A 23,055-nucleotide genomic window follows, 5' to 3' on the forward strand; every position below is an offset into this window, starting at 1 on the left:
CCCATGATGTTCTGATGGATAAGTTGAAGGACTGCAATCTGGATTTTCAGATCGTTAGGTGGATAGGGAATTGGTTAGAGAACCGCACTCAAAGAGTTGTTGTCAATGGTGTTTCATCAGACTGGAGAGAGGTGAGTAGCGGGGTACCTCAGGGTTCGGTGCTTGGCCCGGTACTTTTTAACATATTTATTAATGATCTAGATGAGGGGGTGGAGGGACTACTCATCAAGTTTGCAGATGACACCAAATTGGGAGGACTGGCAAATACTCCGGAAGATAGAGACAGAGTTCAACGAGATCTGAACACAATGGAAAAATGGGCAAATGAGAACAAGATGCAATTTAATAAAGATAAGTGTAAAGTTCTGCATCTGGGTCAGAAAAATGAAAAGCATGCCTACTGGATAGGGGATACGCTTCTAGGTAGCACTGTGTGTGAACGAGACCTTGGGGTACTTGTGGATTGTAAACTAAACATGAGCAGGCAGTGTGATGCAGCAGTAAAAAAGGCAAATGCCATTTTGGGCTGTATCAACAGAGGCATCACATCAAAATCACAAGATGTCATAGTCCCATTGTATACGGCACTGGTCAGACCACACCTGGAGTACTGTGTGCAGTTCTGGAGGCCTCACTTCAAGAAGGACGTAGATAAAATTGAAAGGGTACAGAGGAGAGCGACGAAGATGATCTGGGGCCAAGGGACCAAGCCCTATGAAGATAGGTTGAGGGACTTGGGAATGTTCAGCCTGGAGAAAAGGAGGTTGAGAGGGGACATGATAGCCCTCTTTAAGTATTTGAAAGGTTGTCACTTGGAGGAGGGCAGGATGCTGTTTCTGCTGGCTGCAGAGGAGAGGACACGCAGTAATGGGTTTAAACTTCAAGTACAACGATATAGGCTAGATATCAGGAAAAAGTTTTTCACAGTCAGAGTACTTCAGCAGTGGAATAGGCTGCCTAAGGAGGTGGTGAGTGCCCCCTCACTGGAAGTCTTCAAGCAAAGGTTGGATACACACTTTTCTTGGATGCTTTAGGATGCTTAGGGCTGATCCTGCGTTGAGCAGGGGGTTGGACTAGATGGCCTGTATGGCCCCTTCCAACTCTATGATTCTATGATTCTATGATTCTATGATTCTATGCCCAGGCTGTGTGGGGAGGGCAGCATACAGGCTTGTGGTCTACTAAGCCAGCCTCAGCAGTACCAAGGAAGCTGAGCATGGGACTGACATGTCAGCTCTGTGACCATCCACCATGATCCCAGCTGGGTCAAGGAAGTCAGGTATGGGGCTGACATGTCAGCTCCATGCCTGTCCACCCTCAATCCCTGTCTGCAGCCAACCCCAGTAAGTACACCTGAGCGTCAACGAGGGGGCCTTTGCTGCCGCGGGGCCGAAGCACCGGAAAAGGATGCTAGGGGGAAGTTGGGACTACAAGTCCCAGCATCTTTAGCGGCAGGCGCCAGGGCGACGGCGGCAAGGGTGGGGGCTAGGGCCAAGCTCCTATATAAGGAGCTGAGCAAGTGGGCCCAGCCTCTTTTCCCGCTCCGTGCCTGAGTGAAAGCCCACCCACCCTCCTTTGCGTTATGAGTTTTATGGTTGAGGATTTAGTCCTCGGGTTATGGAACAAAGATGTAAGCAAATGAGAACAAAAAGAAGATGGAATTTTATATGTTAAACAAAAAAGGAAAGAAATTGTTTCTGAATAAAGTTATTCATGGTGTGGAATTTGTTTGTCACAGCTGGCGGTTGGGGGCCTGGAAGCAGGTTTTGCAGTGGATGCCAAGCTTGCGCGCTGGCATCTCTAGAGGATGGGGGTCCCTTAAGGGGCTGTGTGGATGTGGAGCCTGTTTTGTGAGCTCACATTTCTGGGTAGCAAGCAAACCCAGCAGAGGCAAAAGACGCCCGGCGGGTTTGCATCTAGTGGCTACCTCCCACGGTTTTCTACGGGTCATATGTCCGGGAATAAGCAGGCACACTGGCCAAAGTTCCCGTTGAAGGAGACCTGCAGAATAAATGGGGCTGCCTTGTGGTCGGCTGACCACAAGAAGGCCCATTTGCTTCCAGGCTGATGCCACTCTCTGTTAATAAACGGCTGTGGCCATTTATATGCCAAAGAATGGGTATGTGGTGTCCTTTAATAGGTGCGACGATATAGGACCCTGCAAAGCAAGGTCAGGGAGGCCAGGCACGGGGACACCCACTGACTCAAATTCCAGCCTGCCACCAACCTTAACAGTGTTGTGAAGGTTTGGTGTAGGACTGACTTGTCAGCTCCAACCCCACCCCTGATCCCAGCCTGTAGCCAGTCCCAGCAAGGTTGGAAGGCTGGCTACAGGGCAGACTAGCAGGTCAGGAAAGCCAGGCTCAGGGCGGACGTCAGCTCTGTGTCCACCTTCCGATCCTGGCCTGAAACAGACAACGCACCATCCATTTAAGGGTGTTAGACAACAGCTCTCTGTGCGATGTCTCCTGAATTGTTGGGGCTGTAAACAGGAACTCTCTTTACCATAGAGTTAGTGAGATAGACAGGGACATCTTTGATCTCATTGACCTGTGCCTAGAGGGTAATTTTCTGTTTCCCCAGTCTCCATCTTCTTTCTCCTCCATCTCTCCAGCCTGCATCTCTCCATCTCTCCAGCCTCAAGTACCTCTCTCCATCCAGCTATTTAGAATAGAATAAGAACCTTGTCTTTACCTCTAGGTATGTACTATTAAGAGCCTCTTGCGGCGCACGAGTGGTAAGGCAGCAGATATGCAGTCTGAAGCTCTGCCCATGAGGCTGGGAGTTCAATCCCAGCAGCCGTCTCAAGGTTGACTCAGCCTTCCATCCTTCCGAGGTCGGTAAAATTAGTACCCAGCTTGCTGGGGGGTAAACGGTAATGACTGGGGAAGGCACTGGCAAACCACCCCGTATTGAGTCTGCCATGAAAACGCTAGAGGGCATCACCCCAAGGGTCAGACATGACCTGGTGCTTGCACAGGGGATACCTTTACTTCTTTATGTAGTATTAAGTTCTTTATTAAATAGTTGTTATATTAGTTAAGTACCACATTTGTGAATGTGTCTTTCTTTGTTTATTGTTTTCACTCCACATGCATTCTGCCTCCCGCTGCGTTACTTGCCAAACTAAGGCACTCTGCTAACTTTCAGGATATTAATACTTTACCAATCCTTAATCTACTTCAAAGGGTACCATTTGGAATAAAGTGACTTGAGCAAGGACTGACATATTTTTAAAAAACACAAAGAAATCATAATTTTGAAATGCATATTGAACACATAAATATGTAGATTTCCATTTTAAAGCATTATCTCGCTTTAAAAAAAAGCCCTTTGGCATCTACAAGCACTATAGCACTCTATCCCACCTACAGACCTACAAGATCAAAATACATTTTAAAAAATGTGGAGAAATTCAGGTCTATCTGTACTAATAGGACTTGAACACTATGGAATTTATTACTGGGATACCTAGAAGATATCAAGGAGGTAACTGAATTGAAAAAAGTTATGAATCTTGACAGCAGCTACATTACTTTTACAATGAGCCTTTATCCAGTGCAAATTGCCCCTTAGGCAAGAGCTCTTGCATATTATTGTACCCCTACTTGAATTTCTGCTTGCAAAGGCTCTTGTTCTCCATCCTACCAGCCAAGCCAACCAATCTACATTTTATCTTGTCCCTCTTTCAACTTACATCGTTCTATTTTCCACAACCCTGTGAAACAGATAATACTGAGAGCGAGTGGCCCAAGTTCACTTAGTGTGTGTAATGACAGAACAGGTATTTGAAACTGGAATTCCTATATCCTCATCTGAAACTGTAACTCAGGGGTAGTCAAACTGCGGCCCTCCAGATGTCCATGGACTACAATTCCCAGAAGCCCCTGCCAGCATTCGCTGGCAGGGGCTTCTGGGAATTGTAGTCCATGGACATCTGGAGGGCCGCAGTTTGACTGCCCCTGCTGTAACTTCTACACCATGCTTGTTTTTTTGAACAGTGTTTTTAATGCTAATGTTATAAAGTTAACGTGTTCATACAAGGCGAGTAGTGGGGAATTTGAGCAGAGCTGGCTCAACGCTGGCTTCATATGTTTATTCTTTTCCCACTAACACTGGAGTCAAAGTACAGACCACCAGTTTCTTCTCCTGATTTCTTTCTTTCCACTACATTGCCATATTGCGCCTCATGTTCCAAGACAATGGAGCAACTAAAGATAATGGTGGCACCAGCTGCTGAGGGACAAAACACTTCTTCCATCCTTCATTCCTCACAATCTGAATGGAAAACTTGGCCTGCATTGGATTAGTATATTTTCATGTGATAAAATCATTAGCTGTCAATAGAAACATGACATTTACCTTGATATGAGCTGCTGGATCTGGGACAGTTTGAATCATGTCCTTCAACAGCCAATGTATATACCAGAAGGTCAGACCAAAAGGCAACTGTAAACCCAAGAAAACAGAATCACATAAGAACAACATTTCTAAATGAGATTTTGTAAACATTTTCTAATTCATCTATTCCACACTTACAAAAAACATATCTGATTAGGTAAATAATAATATCAGATTATTTACAGAATTTTGAAGCTTTTTATTTGTTGCAGTGTTGGTTTCTCCACAGATTTCATTTGAAGACAATAAGCAAATACATACAATAAGCATTAGTGCTTTAAACACCAAACAAAATTTGGCAAAGGTGAGTTATAAGCTGATAAAATGAGAGGTCAAAGACTTTGTGGGATGGAATAGTCTTAATTATTGCATTTTTGTGTTGATGTTTGTTGTGTTTTTCTCTAAAACTCTTAATATAATATTTTTAAAGGATATGAAAAATTCTTATTTTGGATAAGCAATATTAACCCTCCAAAGAACTTGGTGCAGCATTGTATCCTTAAAACAAATCTGTGAAGTTTGACTGAAAGAGGGAAATTGACTCAAGGATACCTGGTGAGTTTTTTAGCTGAAAAGGGATTAAAAACCAAGGCTTCATTGGTTCTAGTCAAATATGCTAACCAATATACAACACCGACCATCAATTTCACCCACTCCCGAACTTCAGTTCCATACAGCTATCTTAAAAATGCCTAGTATTTTACTAGATACTGTACAACTTAAAAACAATTTCTGTAAAATAATATGCCAACATGAAACAACTTCATGCAATATTTGGTAAAGACACAGTCAGAAGGGTCCAACTGCACAAAAAATCACAGAAGTAACTTTAAAGACAACTGCCAACCCATATCTCCTCCATGATGTCTAGAACAAACTTATGCTGTTAATGTATTCAAAGTTACTTTGTCCTTGCAAGAGACAGTTGGTGAACTGGAGTCACACTACAGTAGATACAGCAGAGAGATCGGGTCAATAACAGCCATACATGCCCACCCAAAAAGTTCTAGATGGGTCCTTATTTTAATTTAATTTCAAATATCTGTTACCACACAACGGCCTCTAAGAGTTTCTACATTACTATAGATTGTAATGGCAAATAAAATCTTTAAAACCTTATTGTAGCTGAATTAAAGTATCTAGCAAATACTACTCCCACAGCTCTAGAAAATAAACACAATTTCCTCCCAAACTGCTAAAGATGCAGTACTAGTAGTCCAAAATATATACAACTAGAATGTTTTAATAGTTGGAGGCCAAGTGAGCGGGTACCATGGGAAGATTTTCAAGGGATAATGAGCAAAACTGAAAGGGACACAGAATGATGGGGGACCCACCTGAAATACTACTCGGGAAATCCTCCATTCACCTGTTGAGCAGATGGCCAAGGAATACTATGAACACTATTAAGGGAGATTTGATTGAGAGAAGTCGAATAGAACAGGAGACTGTTCTAAGATATAAGCCACTGAGGAAACAGAAAGAATTGAAAACAGAATATTGTTTATCTGGAACCCATTCCAGCTTCACCCTATATTAGATAAAGAAGAGACTTAAAAACTGTCAAAATAAAATGTAAAACTTTGTACATTATTATTACTAGCTTTAAAGCCCATTCATAAGAACGGGCGTTGAGAGGGCCTCCTCCCCACCATGATGAAGCTGGACTCCCCGCCCCGTGACTCCGCAGCCTCCCTGGGGGCCTGGAAGCACACCTATGGACTCACAGAGGCTGCGGCTGTGCTTCCAGCCCCAGAGGGAAGCCAATATTAAGTGGAACAGACTGCACTAATGATTTGATTAAATGAGCTATTCTGCCTACCAATCGAAATAGGAGAGCTATTATTGAGAATTATTGCTGAGTCCAACTGGGACAGCATGAGGCCATATACTTTTGAGGCTTCTCCACAGCCTCTGTGCAATGCTATAAGGAAAGGGAAAGAATCATTACCTAGCACAGGTGGATGAGCATCCCATTAATTAAATGTAAGATCATTTTTATTTACTTAAATATTCTAGCACATCTTCCCCATCCCCCCCCCACAAAAACAAACAAACAAACAAAAAACACAGATTTCATAGTTGCCAGACTGAATTAAACTAAGCTCCATCTTGTCAAGCACTCTATATTCACAGTGAATAGCCTAATACCTCTTGTCACTTACAAGTAAGGCATAATGCCTGTAATTTATGGTCATTTTCATTCTTTGAGATATATTGCCTCTAAACAAATAGGTTACAACAAACCATCATGACTAGTAGCACCTGGCTAATTTAATTTCCATGAATATTGCCAATTATTTTAAACTCTTCATTGATGTTTAATTTACTATGCTCAAAATTTGAGCAGGGAGGGTTATATTTGGAAGCACTCGAACTTTGAACCTCCTACTTACCAATGACAGTGCTTACACTCCAAAAATAAATGTACCACATGATCCATGTGTGTAGCTTTTACTCTCAACACATTGACCTGATATAAACAAAGTCCATTACAACCATAGATAAATTTTTAAAGGATATAAACTTGTTTTAGTTATTCCAGTATAAAATGGAATAAATCTGCCCCAATCTTTCCATAACAAGAGCAAGTCTCCAGTCATGGGAAGATTACCATCTAATTGTAAAATGAAACATATCAGATTAATTTCCCAGTAATCACAATTACAGACTATAGTATATCTGAACTACAGTTAATGTTCTGTCTTGCAAAAAAGGAGAGTTGGTTCTTATATGCCGCTTTTTCTCTACCCGAAGGAGTCTCAAAGCGGCTTACATTCACCTTCCCTTTCCTCTCCCCACAACAGACAACCCTATGAGGTAGGTGAGGCTGAGAGAGCCCTGATATTACTGCTCAGTCAGAACAGCTTAAGCAGTGCTGTGGTGAGCCCAAGGTCACCCAGCTTTCTGCACGTGGACGAGCGAGGAATCAAACCCAATTTGGCAGATTAGAAACTGCCACTCCTAACCACTGCGCCAAGCCGGCTCTTTGTGTAGCCTCAACTAAAAGAAATAAAAGGTCTTTAATACAACTGCTCTGTAATCTGTACCTAAGGTACCACTAAAGAGCTCACATGCCATATATCATCATGTTAAATCAATGAATGAGATTACTATTGGATTTCTTAATTTAGCAAGAATCGTATCTGCATAATTTGAAGTTCCAAATGGTCTAGGTTGTTACAATGCGGCATATAAATCACAACTTGGGATCTTCACATAGAATACTACCTCTCAAACACAAATATCATTTAAAAAGCACAACATCAGATAAATCACTGCACCTCTACAACAACAACAAAAAAGAAGTGCAGGAATAACACCAAAACAAGGTCCAAAAAACTTTGACAGACTTGCCAACCATATGATATCAACCAACCAAATGATATCAACCCTGGGCTTCAGATTTTAGTCAAAAGGCCAAATGGAGTGAACATTGTAAAAGAGAAGAAGCCTGCTGTAGACCTATATAGGGACTGACTGACTAAAAGAAAATCTAGAGAAAGGATATTAAAGTAATAGTTGGCACTCTGAATGGTTTAAAATCTCTCTTTTACTCTAAGCTGCCAAAATCTTTGGAGATGAACAAGAAGGAAAAGTAGAGTTGTTGGAAACTTCAGCTGAGCAATTTGAAACATGCAACAAGAGAACATCTCTATCCATTTTTAGTTCTGCTGACTAAAATATTCCCTATGAAGATGACAGAGGCCTCCTTTACCTATCTACTCTGCTTTCTGAGCATGTAATCTAGCCACCATAGCAGGAAGAATGTCTAATACCATACTGATATGGAGTTCTCATGGAGAAGTGGAGAAGATCTTTAGTATTGGAACAATATCTTCAGACAGGAAAAGAAAACAATCTTTACCATTACGAATCAACCCTCAGTGTGCATCTACAGGAGAAACTTTTCACATATACCCTTGTACCCTTACTAGAAATTCAAGCAAATAGCCTCTAGTATTTCACTAGGACAGAAATGTGTTCACGCATGTACAGAAAGGTCAATCCTCTTTTTCTGTATACAGTTTCTTTGATAGATTTTCATAATCTGCATTCATGTCTAACTTGAAATCTTCCCAATGTATAAAGATTCCCTATGATCAAATTTAGTTTTTATTGTAGTTTTATTGTAATTATAATGAACCAGAAGTTATACTGTCTATGGCAGGAGTTTTAGTGCCTGGTAGAAACCTGTGGACCAGCTTCTGGCATTCTTGGAGGAAACTTCAGTGCTCAACTCATACCAGTCTGGTTTCCGTCCTGGCCATGGGGTGGAGACAGTGCTGGTCACCCTGATTTGATATCGTGTTATGATTGTGATTGGAATTTTTCTGTCTTTTTAACTTGGGTTTGAATTGTTTTTATGGACTTATATAACCCGCCATGCGCTATGAGCTGGTTTGGGGAGTAACAGGTAACAATAACAATAATAACTATTCGGGTTTTTTCCCCATCTGACATTTTGAGTTGTTGTGCACACCCCCTTCCTTACTGCCATCCTCCTCCCCCAATCATTAAACATCTGACTTTCTTTAAAGGGGTTATTGAGTTACAACACTGTCTCTAAATATTTTTTAAAGCAGCAGTTTTGTTCATTGCACTGCAGCAACATTGCACTTGAAATAACCTCCTTTTTCAAAAAAATCATATCAAGTATATTTGGGGAAAGAGGAAGAAATGATTGAGGGCACAGAATGGTGGAATTAGGTGCAAGCAGGCACCATTTTGCAAAAAGTCTATGATTCTATGAAATAAAGCAGCAGCCCCCAACCTTTTTAAGGCTGGGGACCACCTGCGGGGGTGGAGGGAGAGGGTGGCCCAGGTGCCGCACACGCGTAGCACTTGCACGTTTGTGCGGCACCACCGCATTTGCGCCCGCCGGCAGGCTACATGGCTACTCTGCGCAAATGCGCAAATGCACAAACGGCACATGTGTGTTTGTGCTTGCCAGCATGCTGGCGGCTATGCCGGCCTCTTCTCCCCACCCCACCCGCAGTGAGAAGCTTGCCGGGCCATGAGCAAAGCGGCTGCTTTGGCGACCACTTCATTTGTGGCCCAGCAAGCTCCTCGCTGCGGGGGGGGGGGGAGAGGTAGGCACGGCCGCCACCAGCCCGGTGACGACCCCCGAAATAAAGGTATATTGGCTGGTGGGTGGTAAAGAGAGAGGGAAATAAGAAAATGAGGGAGGCAATGGACCTTTCAAGTGAACATTTTTCTACAAACCTGAGGGACACACACACACACACACAGTTTCAAGAAAACAAAACAAAAAGAATTAACATTTTTAGGAGAAAAGACTGAGATCTTGCTACTCTTCATCAGAAGGCCTTAAGTCTCATTTTATAGAAAGGAGGAACACCTGCCCATACCACAAGTGAAGTGGACAGGTAAGGAGAAATAGAGGAAGATCAGCAGGAGTTCTTGGCCCCTGTCTTCATGGAAATCAGGCATGTGGTGGCACTTGAAGTGGATGGGGAAGAGGAGTAGGAGTTACCACAGACTCTTTTGCCACCGTAGCATGTGAGTGAGCCAGACATATGGAACTGCAGCTGAGTGGGACTCCCCCCCCCCCAAGAGTCTTGCAGATTCCCCACTTGTATGTATATGTATGTGTTCTTGTTTATTACCCTAAGTTATAAGTACTCTACAATACTTTTGAAGGGCTCAGCAACTGTGAGTGGACATGCAATGAAAAAGCACCCCCTTAGACCTAGCAGGGTTGTCATCTCTGGGTTGGAAATTCCCACTGATATGGGGCGTACAAACTGGAGAGAGCAGTATTTGGGGGAGGGTTAAGGATTTCAGTGGAGTATTTTGCCAGACGTCACCATCCAAAGCAGCAATATTTTACAGAACTGGAGATCAGCTGTAATTCTGGGAGATCTCCAGGCCTCATCTGCTGGCTCATACCCCAAGTCCTAGACTAGTGAAGGCCTAGAATGGAAGCACAAAACTTCAGGAAGAATAATTTCCCCTTCTGTGAACATTCAGGAACTTTGGGGAAGCACAGAAACTCCTATGAAATGGTTCCTCTCTATTGGAATTATTATTTCCAGTACAACAACTATTCTAATTTCTACCCATTCAGTTTTCTAATTTCATTTCACCTATCTAAATAAAGATCATTAAAAGAACTGAGCTACATTTAAGATAAAAAGTGCATTTCAATATCTGTGAAAGGTGATCTGAGTCTGGGATTCCCCTACAGAAATCTTCAGCTCTGTCTTGTATAAATGATTAGGTTTTGTTCATCAATACTTGATTCTCTTCCCATTTATGTGTACAAATGAATGCAGTCATGCAGGAACTTTTTCCACTCTTGCCTTATTCCTAGAGTTTAACTGGGGAGATACATCTGTGTAGCAGATGCTCTCTAAATCCCTGTCTAGAATTTGGATGTGTGTCGGGAAGTCACATTTCCACACAGCAAGCTAGAAAAATCTATTGGCCTATTGGAATTCTAACTCTTACATCTCATGGGAGGAAATTACACTGAAACAGTTTCTTCTACTGTAGGAACTTTAGGTAACAACCTGTAAAGGCGAATATCAGATTCTGATGCCTCTTCTATTCCCCCTCCCCGAAAGACCACATTATTATTCAAGGCTATAAAACTTGTATTATATATCAGTGTGGAATGCAGTACAGTTATTTCTGGATCTCTTGGGTTTCTCAATACAGAAGTGGAATTCCCCAGGCAAAATTTCTTCAATTCAAGCCACTTACAAATGTGGTCAAAATGAAATTCAAGGAAGCAGAGAAGAAAGGAGATCACTGAGTCACATCTTACACATTTATCTGCAATGACTGGTTTCCATATTTCAGGGGTATGACTGTCTATCTGAGCACTGTGGCTAAAGTTTTGGATAATGATTAGTCTCCAATGCTTATCCTGTTACAGGATACATATACACATGAGCAAAATCACAAAGACAGGGAACAGACTCATTTCCTCCCTCCCTGTGGCTTCCATACAACACCCAGCGGTCTTACAGCTGAGTAGGAGACCACTGCCACCAAATTTGACAATGCACAAGTCCTCCCTCCTCCCCACTTACTCAGAAAAGATCCTAGTCTGGGAGGAAAATACAGCACAGGCACTGCAGAGCATACCAACTGCCCAACAAGAAAGACCCCAGCTCCACGGTTGGGAGCTATAGTCAACAGGGGGTGAGGTCCTCAAAAGAACCCACAAGTTTCAAAACGATTATATCATGAAGTCCAGTTCTGAAAATGTGAGGCCTTTACCTCAACCCCCATCCCCCACCCCAACCATGGAATACACAGAAAAGGAAAATTTTAGTCCTTTTAAACTGCCTGATTTCTGCTTGGCCAAATTGTGCCTGATTCAGCCAAGGTTGATTCAAGCAGTTTAACTTCAGGGAAAGGTTGATTTGGACTGTAGTCCAAAAAGTGCCCAAATCAACATTGATTAGGGTACTTTTCAGACTATATGAACCAAATCACACATGCCTAACATTGACACGTACATGTCAATCTGCTGAATCAAATCAAACATGTTTCTTAGTCTTCTCTTTCAGTTCAGTAGCATAATTATTATATGGCTCTTCCAATGAAATTAGAACACTGAGTTGATGTAGCTTTCCTTTCTCTCTTGAAGGAAGTCACCCCCTCCTTCAATTCAAACCTCCCACAGCAGAAGTGGTATCATAAATTTCACTTAAAAACAGATATCTAGAAACTAAACATAGAATATACTAAGATAACATTCCAGAGGGGTAGTATATACAAACTGGTTTAAGTGAAATGATGATAAGAAAAGGATATTCAATCAGGATGTCAACAAGTCTGTAAACCGCTCAGGGTGCGGTATAAATAAAACAGTAAGGCTAAGGGGGGTGGGCTGAGTGCAGGATAGGAAACAGGGGCCAATGATTGGTCCCTTGGCCCCAGACTGACAAGAATTCCAGCCAGTCGGGTGAGAGGCCAATTGGAAGGCGCAAAGCACCTTCCGATTGGGCCCTCACCAGGACAGACCAGAGTTCCAAGCGCCTCCCAACCTGCCCACCCAGGGGCAATCTGGAGACATTGCTGCCAGTCTGCTCCTGACCACCCCAGGGAGAGGAGGTCAGTAGGGCTGCCAAGGGGGATGAGAACAGAGGCTTGGACAGGCTGCACCAGCCCTTTTCGCCCCAAGGCTGTCCTAACTGTCATGATCAAGTGTAAATTGCCTAAGAACATTGACGGAGCTGGCAGGAGGCTGGTGAGTGCTCTTTCTCCCTCTCCCTTCAGGCCTGTTGGGAAGGAGCCTTTAACAGTCCCTGACTGAGGGGAGGGAGGTGTTTCCGAGAGCAACGCAGGGGAGCCTCAGGGCATCAGGGTGGGCATTCCTTTTGAGGAGGGGGAATTTCTCCTTCTGCCAAATGGCTGACAAGGAGGCCACAGAAAAGCCCCTTCTCACTTAAAATACTGCTCTGCCTGGGGGTTAGACAAAGCCATATGTATTTCTTCTTTGCAACTCTCTGAAGATTTGAGGCTACTGCACAGCATTATCCTGCAGACAAAACTGAATGCTGTTGCGGAGGTTCTTTTGTCTCCTGTTTCATCTGCACAACAACCCTGTGCAGTAGGCCTCAAGTATTTCAATTCAACAACAACCTGTGTGGGAGGCCTTACATTTTTCTTCTCCATCACAACTCTGTCCAAAGTAGCCCTTTCTGCCTGGGGGGCTGATCTTTATACTATGAAGATGAGCTGTAATTCCAGGAGCTCTCCAGGCCCCACCTGGAGGTTGGCTACCCCTGGGTTGGAAATATTCCTTGAGTTTTGGAGGTGGGAGGCCGCTGGTGCGCTTCTGGACCCGGGGGGAGGGGGAAGGCTGCTAGACAGCCACACAAACTTTTGTATCCTTCCATACATAAGTACTTCTGATACAGTTAGCTTGTTTGATACTCACAAATCAAGAATGTGTTCTTCTAGAGGGCCTCTTCAATAGGTCTTAAAATTTAAACCAGGAAAGGACTACTTTTTTCAGGTACAAGCTTAAGAATTTTAGGCCAAGGATGGCCTCCATTTACTATTCTTCTTTGGCATAGAAAAAACCCCACCAAATATACCCTGCAAACCATCTTGCTGAATAATAATAATAATAATAATAATAATAATAATAATAATAATAATAATAATAATAAAAAACCATTATTGGCATAAAACAATAAGAGGCAAATACAGCCAAGCAGAGAAAAAATATAATAGGATAAAATAAGCTCATATTATAAACTAAAACAGAATACAATTGGCTGATTAAGACATCTTAATTCTGGCTCGATAAAAAACCATTAAAAATTCAGCTACACACAATGTAGTCTCTGCAGAGAGATCATTGAGCAGGAACTGGAGTGTAGCTTCATCATTAACTAGACACCTGGGACGAAGTAGAGGATAGAGAAGTTTTCTGCAAAGATTCATATGAACTTCACAATCTAAAATAATATGTGAAGTTGAATCAGGGCAGTTTGCAGAATATAGACACAACCTTTCCCTCCTTGGGATATGTTGGTATCTTCCTGCTAGAACATTTAAGGGAAGACAGCTCATTCTTGCCAGCGTGAAAACTCTATGGAGGGATGGATTAATATGATTCTGTTCGGCTGCCACTAATCTTTGTTTCAAAATATTACAGATTTCAAACTCATTAAGCATAAGGAAAAAATGCAAGTTCTACAATTTTAGATTCAATAGTGAAAAACCATGAGCTGCATTGTGGTTCCATCTTTAAGTAAAAGAGTAAGCCATGTGATTCCACTCTAAAACGTATTTTAAACCAAAATTTTAAAATTATCAACCAAGCCTTGGTTTCTAAAAAATGTTGGCCAAGCTCACCACACAGCACACTATAGAGCACACACGTGGGAGCACCAAGAATTTGGTGAAAGAAGGTTCCCTGTATCCCTTCTATCTTCCTATTGAAAGCCTTTGCCCAAATTGGAATACCTTCAAATAACTGGGATATAGTTTCAGCATTAAAGATTCTTATGGCCGCTGGGACATATTGATTGCCTTCCAAAAAAATTAAAATGTTTAATTTGAGCTGAGGAACACTTAACTAAATTCAGTGGATAGACCATTTAAGGTTATAATTGAATATAATGGCTAAGTAACTAAAAAATTTTACTTGCGCAATCGTCTTACTACCCAACATCCATTTCCTTGGAGTCCAACTCCTAGAAAAAAACAGAACTTTACATTTCGAGTAATTTATCAGTAAAGAGTTGCATTGACAATATGAGTAAAAACAATAGAGAAATATTAAAAGACCAGCTCTTGAATAGGAGAGGATGGCTGTATCATCCGCATACAATAACACGGGTATTGCACGGAAGCCAGCAGAGGGTGCCCGTTAATCTGATCAAAATTCTGGACCAAGTCAGACAAATACAAATTAAAAAGATGTAGAATCATAGAATCATAGAATAATAGAGTTGGAAGGGACCTCATGGGTCATCTAGTCCAACCCCCCACACCATGTAGGACACCCACAACCCCAACGCTCATCCACTGTAACCTGCCGCCCCCTTAAGCCTTCACAGAATCAGCCTCTCCATCAGATGGCTATCTAGGTTCTGTTTAAAAATTTCCAATGATGGAGAACTCACTACCTCCCAAGGAAGCCTGTTCCACTGAGAAACTGAGCTAACTGTCAGGAACTTCTTCAGGATGTTCAGACGGTATTTCTTTTGAGTTAATTTCATCCCATTGGTTCTGGTGCATCCCTCCAGGGCGAGAGAGAACAACTCTACTCCATCCTCTATATGGCAGCCTTTTAAATACTTGAAGATGGTTATCAAATCCCCTCTGCAGGCTAAACAGGCCAAGCTCCCCCAACCTATGTCTTGGTCTCCAAACCCCTCACCATTTTTGTTGCCCTCCTCTGGACACACTCCAGTTTGTCTACATCCAGTTTGTCTACATCCCTCTTCAACTGGAGTGCCCAAAACGGAGCACAGTACTCCAAGTGAGGCCGAACCAGAGCAGAGTAAAGTGGTACCATCACCTCCCGTGATCTGGACACGATACTCCGTTTTATACAGCCCACGCTGTTGAATCATGTTCAATGTGTGGTCTACTAAGACTCCTAGATCCTTTTCACACTTTCTACTGCCAAGACATGTTTCCCCCATCCTATACTGGTGTATTTGGTTTTTCTTACCTAAATGCAGAACTTTACATTTGTCCCTATTGAACTTCATTTTATTCAGTTTAGCCCACTTTTCGAGCCTATTAAAATCATCCTGTATTCTGATTCTGTCTTCGGTTGTGTTTGCTACCCCTCCCAGTTTAGTATCGTCTGCAAATTTAATAAGTATTCCCTCTAAACCCTTACCCAAATCATTTATAAAGATGTTGAACAACACAGGCCCCAGGACAGATCTCTGGGGAACTCCACTTGTCACTCTTCTCCAAGACGATGCTGAACCGTTAACAAGTACCCTTTGGTTACGATCTGTCAACCAGTTATTGATCCACCTCACGGAATAAGGATCCATACCACATTTTAACCACTTGTCAACAAGAATATCATGTGGAACCTTACAAACGCTTTACTGAAATGTGGGGCAAGAACACAGCCTTGTTTCACTCCTTTAGTAATAGGTACTTTGGCTGTTAAGTGGCCCTGAGCAGAATATTTAACTTGACATGCAGTGCCAGTATGGAGTTTCCTGAGTAGAAACAGTAAGCATGGATCAATATTAAAATTATTCATTTTTTCCCAAAGGGCCTCCCTTAGTCAAAGGCATTTTTCAGATCCATGAATGCAACAAATAGTTTTTTGTGTTCCGAGATTCATATATTTTGTGGCTAACGAAGCTAAAAGCAAGCTATGATCTAAAGTGGATTTTCCCTTGGAAAAACCAATTTGTTCTGGACCAATAATTCCTGAGGAATGCATCCATGCACTAAGTTGCCGTTCGAGATGTTTTGTATAAAGTTTGCCCACTATAGAAAGTAGACTAATCCATGGAGAATGTATCCCATTGGAGGCATTCTGACATCTGCTTCTGGCCTGGATTTTTCCTTCTCTTATCTCATACTAGGAAGTCATCTTAGTTAAGGTTTGATTTGAAATTGTCCCTGTGTAGGTCCTCTGTATTCTTATTGAGTTCAAGCACCAGCAGCTTTCATCAAAATGTTTTGGAAATCCTCTTCTGCAAAATTGCAATGCTCTATCTCAAACACTTGTTCCTTAGACACCTTTCCCTCCTCCAATCGAAATTCTTTTTTAAAAAACGAACTCTCCCAGCTCATAGTGAACTGAGCTACACATGCTGGCTCCTCCCATGGTAATGTTGGATCCCTTGATTTTAGGCAGCCAACTGCATGGCCTTAGTATGCTAAGGGTCTGCCATGTTATGAAACCTGATTGGGTAGAAACGTGGCATAAAATGTTCTGTTTAAAATAAATCTTATATTTGCTGAAAAAGAAGAGGTAACCTCCCTTGGAGACAGGAAGGTGAAAATTTGTCTGGCCTCCAAATCTTAAGAGGGATCAGCTATCATATGTTTTCATATATTTCTAGTGCATTAGGGACAATGTATTTATTTAAACACTAATTTTGTTGGATTTTCCTTGAATAGACTTGTCTAAATCATTTATGATCCTCATTGTACTTCATTCCTTGCCATCAGTCAATACCCTTTATGAACCAAAATGAACACAGAATTCTAGAGTACTAGAATACTAGAGTATTATGTACTTAAGATAAAGTCGCAGTTACTCAAAACTAGATCAGAGATACAGATGATGTAATATGAAGCACTGAGAATGTATTATCACACTGATTTTAAAATTATTTCTCTATTATTACTGTTTCCACACTGGAGGCTTCACACCGAGTTGCAGGCTGGAGTCTGAGCCGTGGCCGGTTGCCCCGTCTCTTCCTGCTCTGGCATGGTGGAGAATTTGGCCCAGTGCACCTTGTCCACCCTGGATTTGTGTTCCTGCACGGGAGCTGGGGCAGCGAAGGTCCCAGTGCAGAGTGTAACAGCATGTTTTTTAAAAAGTTGTGATTTGCATAGGAAAGGAAATACAAGATTCATACTCTTGGTAACAACACATGAAGAGTAACAAACCACTTCTATAACTCACCTAGTGTTGCAGAAATTTTTTAAAAATAGCAACCTACTCAAAAGATTGCACAGCAAGAATGAACTGCAGTGATGTTTCGCATTAATTAATTAAAAGAATAAAGATATCAATCTTCTTTTCTAAGCCACTGAAGCAGCTTAATTTTTTCAAAAAAATGTTTTTTTCAACTAGTTGTGGAGCACGCACGTAAAATTGTAGAAAGGCATTAGTCCTGACATTCTTGGAAACCTTTTATTGATACTACTGCATGCTTTTCATCCATGTTATTCTTTGGCATAAACTCCTTAGTTCTATTCATTTTTTAATGTTGGCACCTCTGTTTAAAATGTATGAACTTTAAAAGGGAAAAAATAACAGCTGTATAAACATCAGACATTTTAAAAGGAAAGCCATTTCCAATAAGTATTCCTTTTATTACAAACATTCTGGTAAGAAGTTTATCACAATGGCTGGTTTTCCCATTGCCATTTAAAACCAGCCTTATTAATAAAAGTGTTAATATGTATTGCAGAAATCTGAAATATGGTATGCCCACACCTAAACCATGTCTGCTGAATGTGTCATCGCCAATAAATAACTTTTGATTTCTTGCCTTCACAGTGTTGTTCTGATTTTAAGTACATCTTAATAATGTCTATAAATAGCTCTGCTCTGATTGAATGCATGATTTTGGCCTCTCCTTACTTCTGCTTGCCAGGTCTGAAGACTGCCCCAGTTTCTTGAACTATAGAATATTCCTTTCTCATCTTTCATATCTAATTAAAGCTTTAGGATAGTTATTTTCAGAACTGCAAATACATTTCCTAATGATAACTGGAAATGTTTTTATTAAAGGTTTGCAACAGACCTCCTCCCCACCTACTCAAGGACATAAAGTTGAATTAGACACCTTTATGACATGTGAATTGTCAGCAACAGTGTTATATGGTTCTTTGTTCCTTTAAGAGGGTCAGCGGTTCCTTGGGACAGCCAGTAAAAATGTGACAGAGGACATGCTTTGATCCAGGTTCAGTTTCTACCATCATCCCTGATTCTACCCTATCCCAAATAGGGCTTGGAAAGATCACCTGCAAATCATCAATTTACTAGGTTACACAGATCAATAGTTTAATAAGCATTGGATCAATCTTATCAATTTACAATACTGTTATTGCTAAATTTACACAAGTGCTGAATTTTAAGCATATTGAGAATTCCCAGTTAAGGAAACTGTATTCTACCTCACGCATGTTTAAAAGTTCATGGCATATCTACTAGTGACCGAAGATTAGAGAATGCCTAGTTTTTAAGAGAGAATGGCTGCAAGAGGCACACTGTTGAAGAAGTGTTGGTTCTTATATGCCGCTTTTCTCTTCCCAAAGGAGTCTCAAAGTGGCTTAGAGTTGCCTTCCTTTTCCTCTCCCCACAACAGGCGCCCTGTGAGTTGGGTGAGGCTGAGAGAGCCCTAATATCACTGCTTGGTCAGAACAGCTTTATCAGCACTGTGGCAAGCCCAAGGCCACCCAGCTGACTGCATGTGGGGGAGTGCAGAATCGAACCCGGCATGCCAGATTAGAAGTCCGCACTGCTAACCATTACACCAAACTGTTACTTTTCTATGCTTTCCATTTTCTCCTCAACTCTGCTGCTGAGCCACCTCTTTATTTTCCAGGTATAAAAAGGTAAAGGTATCCACTGTGCAAGCACTGGGTCATGTCTGACCCTTGGGGTGACGCCCTCTAGCGTTTTCATTGGCAGACTCAATACAGGGTGGTTTGCCAGTGCCTTCCCCAGTCATTACCGTTTACCCCCCAGCAAGCTGGGTACTCATTTTACCGACCTCGGAAGGATGGAAGACTGAGTCAACCTTGAGCTGGCTGCTGGGATTGAACTCCCAGACTCACGGGCAGAGATTTCAGACTGCATGTCTGCTGCCTTACCACTCTGCGCCACAAGAGGCTTTCCAGGTATACAGATAAATATTTTATTTAGGGTCTCCCTAAAATGCACTTTTACATCATATTCTCCATGATTTGCATCATATTATTTATTTATTTTTACATTTCTATACTGTTGCTCTCCAAAAGTTCTTGCAGCAGTTCACAACAATAATAAAATACTGTAACCCCCCTAAAAACACCCCTTACATTACATTAAATAGATGGTAATCTATTTCTATGACGAGTTCTAATATCCCACCCCCCCCCCATTCAGCCTGTGGGTCAAACTCTCTTTCACTGGGAGCAAGGCACCAGATCTAATCATACATTGGGGGGATCCCCCAATGGAAACACCAAGACCCCGCCCTGGCCTCAACCATACACCTGGTGGAAGAGCTCTGTCTTGCAGATCCTGCAGATAGCTGACAACTCCGGCAGGGCCCTCAGCTCTTCCAGGAGCGCATTGCACGAGGTTGAGGCCAGGACTGAAAAGGCCTTGACCCTGGTCAAGTCCAGGCGGATGTCCTAGGGGACCGGGACAACCAGCAGATTCATATCCCCAGAGCAAAGGGCCCTGCGGGGGGCATAAGCAACTAAGCAGCCCTGCAGATAAGTGGGACCCAGGCTGCGCATAACCTTAAAGGTTAAATATTCAATACCTTGAATTTGATCCAGAAGCAAACTGGTAACCAGTGCACATGTTGCAGGAACAGCTGAATATGGGTCCTCCATGGTGTTCTAGTGAGGATCGTTGCAGCTGCATTTTGTATCAGCTGCAGTTTCTGGGTCAAAGCCAAGGGTAGACCTGCGTAGAGCAAATTACAGAAGTCTAGTCTGGAAGTGACCATTGCATGGATCACTGTAGCCAAGTGATCTGAGGACAGTTACGGTGCTAGTAGCAACGCTTGGCGCAGATGGAAAAATGTCGTTCGAGCTACTTTTGTGACCTGAGCCTCCATAAAAATATTAATTTTAAATGTTTATTTTAATTTTTACACAATTATAGATCAGTACAATCACAGCCATTTTGTCTGTATTACCTGCCATCAACTTGTTTCTGACTTATGATCACCCTATGAATTAATGACTTCTATAATGGCCTACCAATGACAGCCTTATTCAGGTCTTGCAAACTGTTTTCCTTCAACGAGCTAATCTATCTCATTTTGGGTCTTCCTTTTTTCCTGCTTGCCTTCAACTTGTCCTAGCATTATTGTCTTTTCCAGTGAACCCTGTCTTCTTATACTGCAACCAAAACGCACTAACCTCAGTACAGTCACTTTAGCTTCTAGGGAGAGTTCAGGCTTGATTAACTCTAGAACCCACTTATTTGTCTTTTTTGATGGTCCGTTTTGTATCCTTAAAATGCTTCTCCAACACCACATTACAAATAAATCAACTTTCAGTGACACAGTAAAGGGGAATACTCCCTCCTTGTCTTTTGCTGATTGGGGAAAATTTTATAGGGTGGTTTTGGAATGTAGAGGCTATTGACTTTATAAATGGATATTTGTCTATTATTGTTGAAATCTGGTGAGTAATTATTGAATTTCCATATGTACATTCTTACAATAAAAGACCAGGAGGGAGCAAGAAGGGCCTTGTTAAAACATTTCATAGGCACAGAGCACGACTGCCAAAGAGTTCTCCTATGGTCATTCACAGTAATTCTGAATGTAGACAAGTATGGGAGAAAATAGCCTTTAAAATATTCTGTCCACAAAATTATGAGTTGCAACTGCAAACTAACTGGCAACCAGTGAAGTTTCTACCAAATTGGAGAGACATGGTCTAGGCAGCTTGCATCTGCAGCAGCCTAATTCTGTCAGTTTCAAAGTACTCTTTAAATGTAACAATATACAGAGCACGTTACAGTCATTTCTATTTTAAATTTGAGTAAATGGAAATAAATTAATCTGATTAAAAATGGAAATAGAACATTTGCTGCTTAGAAGGCCACTTCAAATGACACAAAATCCCCACAGGAGCTCAATGGTAAATACAGCCTATCCTTATGCAACAATATTCCCACTTCTGGAATGCATAGAACCAAGGGCTCTTATTATTGGGAATCTGACTTGGCAAATATTATCAAATAATGAGAATGTATCAGCTTGATCATCCTGGGAATATATCAGTTAGCTTGGTTATCCCTCTGTGTTCATCATAATTTGATTGCAAATATATCTGAAAACTTGTTCAATTTTTGGAACTTCTGAAATCTGGTCATAAATGTTTTCCATATGTACATTCTTACACTACTATCCCCAATGCTCATCTTCATATTAAAAAATTGATAAAATGTCCTGGGGGCAACTGGCTTGTCTCTCTAACATTCAATTCCAGACTTGACCATTTATGGATCACACACACTTTGCTACATTTATTCTCACAATGACTTTTTGTGGCTATCTCCTTTGTCTTCCCCATCATTTTCTCAATGCAGCTTATGGGGAAAATTAACTCCCCAAATGTTACTAATATAACAGAATTAATTTTTGCTATATATTCCCACTGTCATTTAGGGATTTCTTAGTCTGAGGAATAGTGCTTGCACTCGAAAGTTCATGCCTTGAATAAATCTTTGTTGGTCTTAAAGGTGTTACTGGACTCTGATTTTATTGTGCTCCCCAAAAAAGCTACTTATTTGAATGTCTAATTCCATCTGTGGAAGGAGATGGAGAGACTTGTTCGGCTTATCAATCTAGTATTTTAGCTTTGTCTCAGTTTGCCTCCTTGTCCAACTCCCGAAGCCAATAATTTATTAACTGGCTTTACAGGCTCACAGGCTGAGAGCTTTAGCTCAGGCCAGACTGTAATGAACTTGCAGCAGCATGATGAAAGCCACCAACTACACAGGTTCAGAAACCATAACAAACTCTAATGCAGTTAATTTTAAAATTTTGTACATCCTGCCCATGATGTCCCTGGAGCACACAAATCCAAGCAAGCTAATAATTGTGAACATGTGTCAACAGCAGCTATCCAGACTGCCATGCTGACTACTACCAATGCACACATGCAAAAATACTGTTCTCTTTGAATTACATGCGAATGAATAAAGTGATTATATGAGGAAAGTGGTCAGAAAGTGGACTTTGTATAAATTTCAAATGTTTTACCTTATTTAATGAGTATATATGTAAGATGCTGCATCAATGGCATTTGTCAACAGTTACAACAGCCTTTCTCAACTTTCTGCCCACTGAGAGACCCTGAAACATCCTTCAGGCTTTGAGAAAGCCCAGAAGTGGCATGATTGTGCAGAGTATGGGAGGGAAGCACTGCTGTATACATGTCCACCTTCTGCCCCTCTCCAGACTTATCATTAGCCATGGGGGGAGGGAGGGTGGCTGACATGATCATATATGGTTATATCACTCAATACATGTTTAAGAATTTTTTTAAAATATATTAAAATTAATGAACTCCCACCCATTCAGAAAACCCTTCCAGGGCTGTCAAGAAGCCCCTGGGTTTCACAAAACCCTGGTTGAGAAAGCCACAGTTAGAATATCAAGAATTTATGTAAGTGATAACTCTTGGTTTTGTGAGAAATCAAAATATCCATGAGTATTCCAAATATCCATGACTAAGAATGCCAACTCTCATCGCCAGCTGCCC

At 41.6% G+C, this 23,055-nt stretch overlaps 1 protein-coding gene across 6 annotated transcripts in view; it reads right to left on the minus strand.

The window, feature by feature from the left end:
• ERG (ETS transcription factor ERG) overlaps window positions 1-23,055 on the minus strand; it is a 169,909-nt gene that overhangs the window by 112,988 nt on the left and 33,866 nt on the right. For 4 of the 6 annotated variants that reach the window (XM_077342701.1, XM_077342700.1, XM_077342698.1 and 1 more), the window contains exon 2: window positions 4,363-4,449. In XM_077342701.1, coding sequence (XP_077198816.1) covers window positions 4,363-4,401 — 39 coding nt within the window. In that variant the 5' untranslated portion in view covers window positions 4,402-4,449. Of the gene's footprint in view, window positions 1-4,362; window positions 4,450-5,738; window positions 5,870-20,090; window positions 20,114-23,055 lie in introns of those variants that run through there. The other 2 variants (XM_077342702.1, XM_077342704.1) reach the window with 2 other exon arrangements.

Source organism: Paroedura picta, chromosome 6 (assembly GCF_049243985.1).
Source record: "Paroedura picta isolate Pp20150507F chromosome 6, Ppicta_v3.0, whole genome shotgun sequence".
NCBI lineage: Eukaryota > Metazoa > Chordata > Lepidosauria > Squamata > Gekkonidae > Paroedura > Paroedura picta.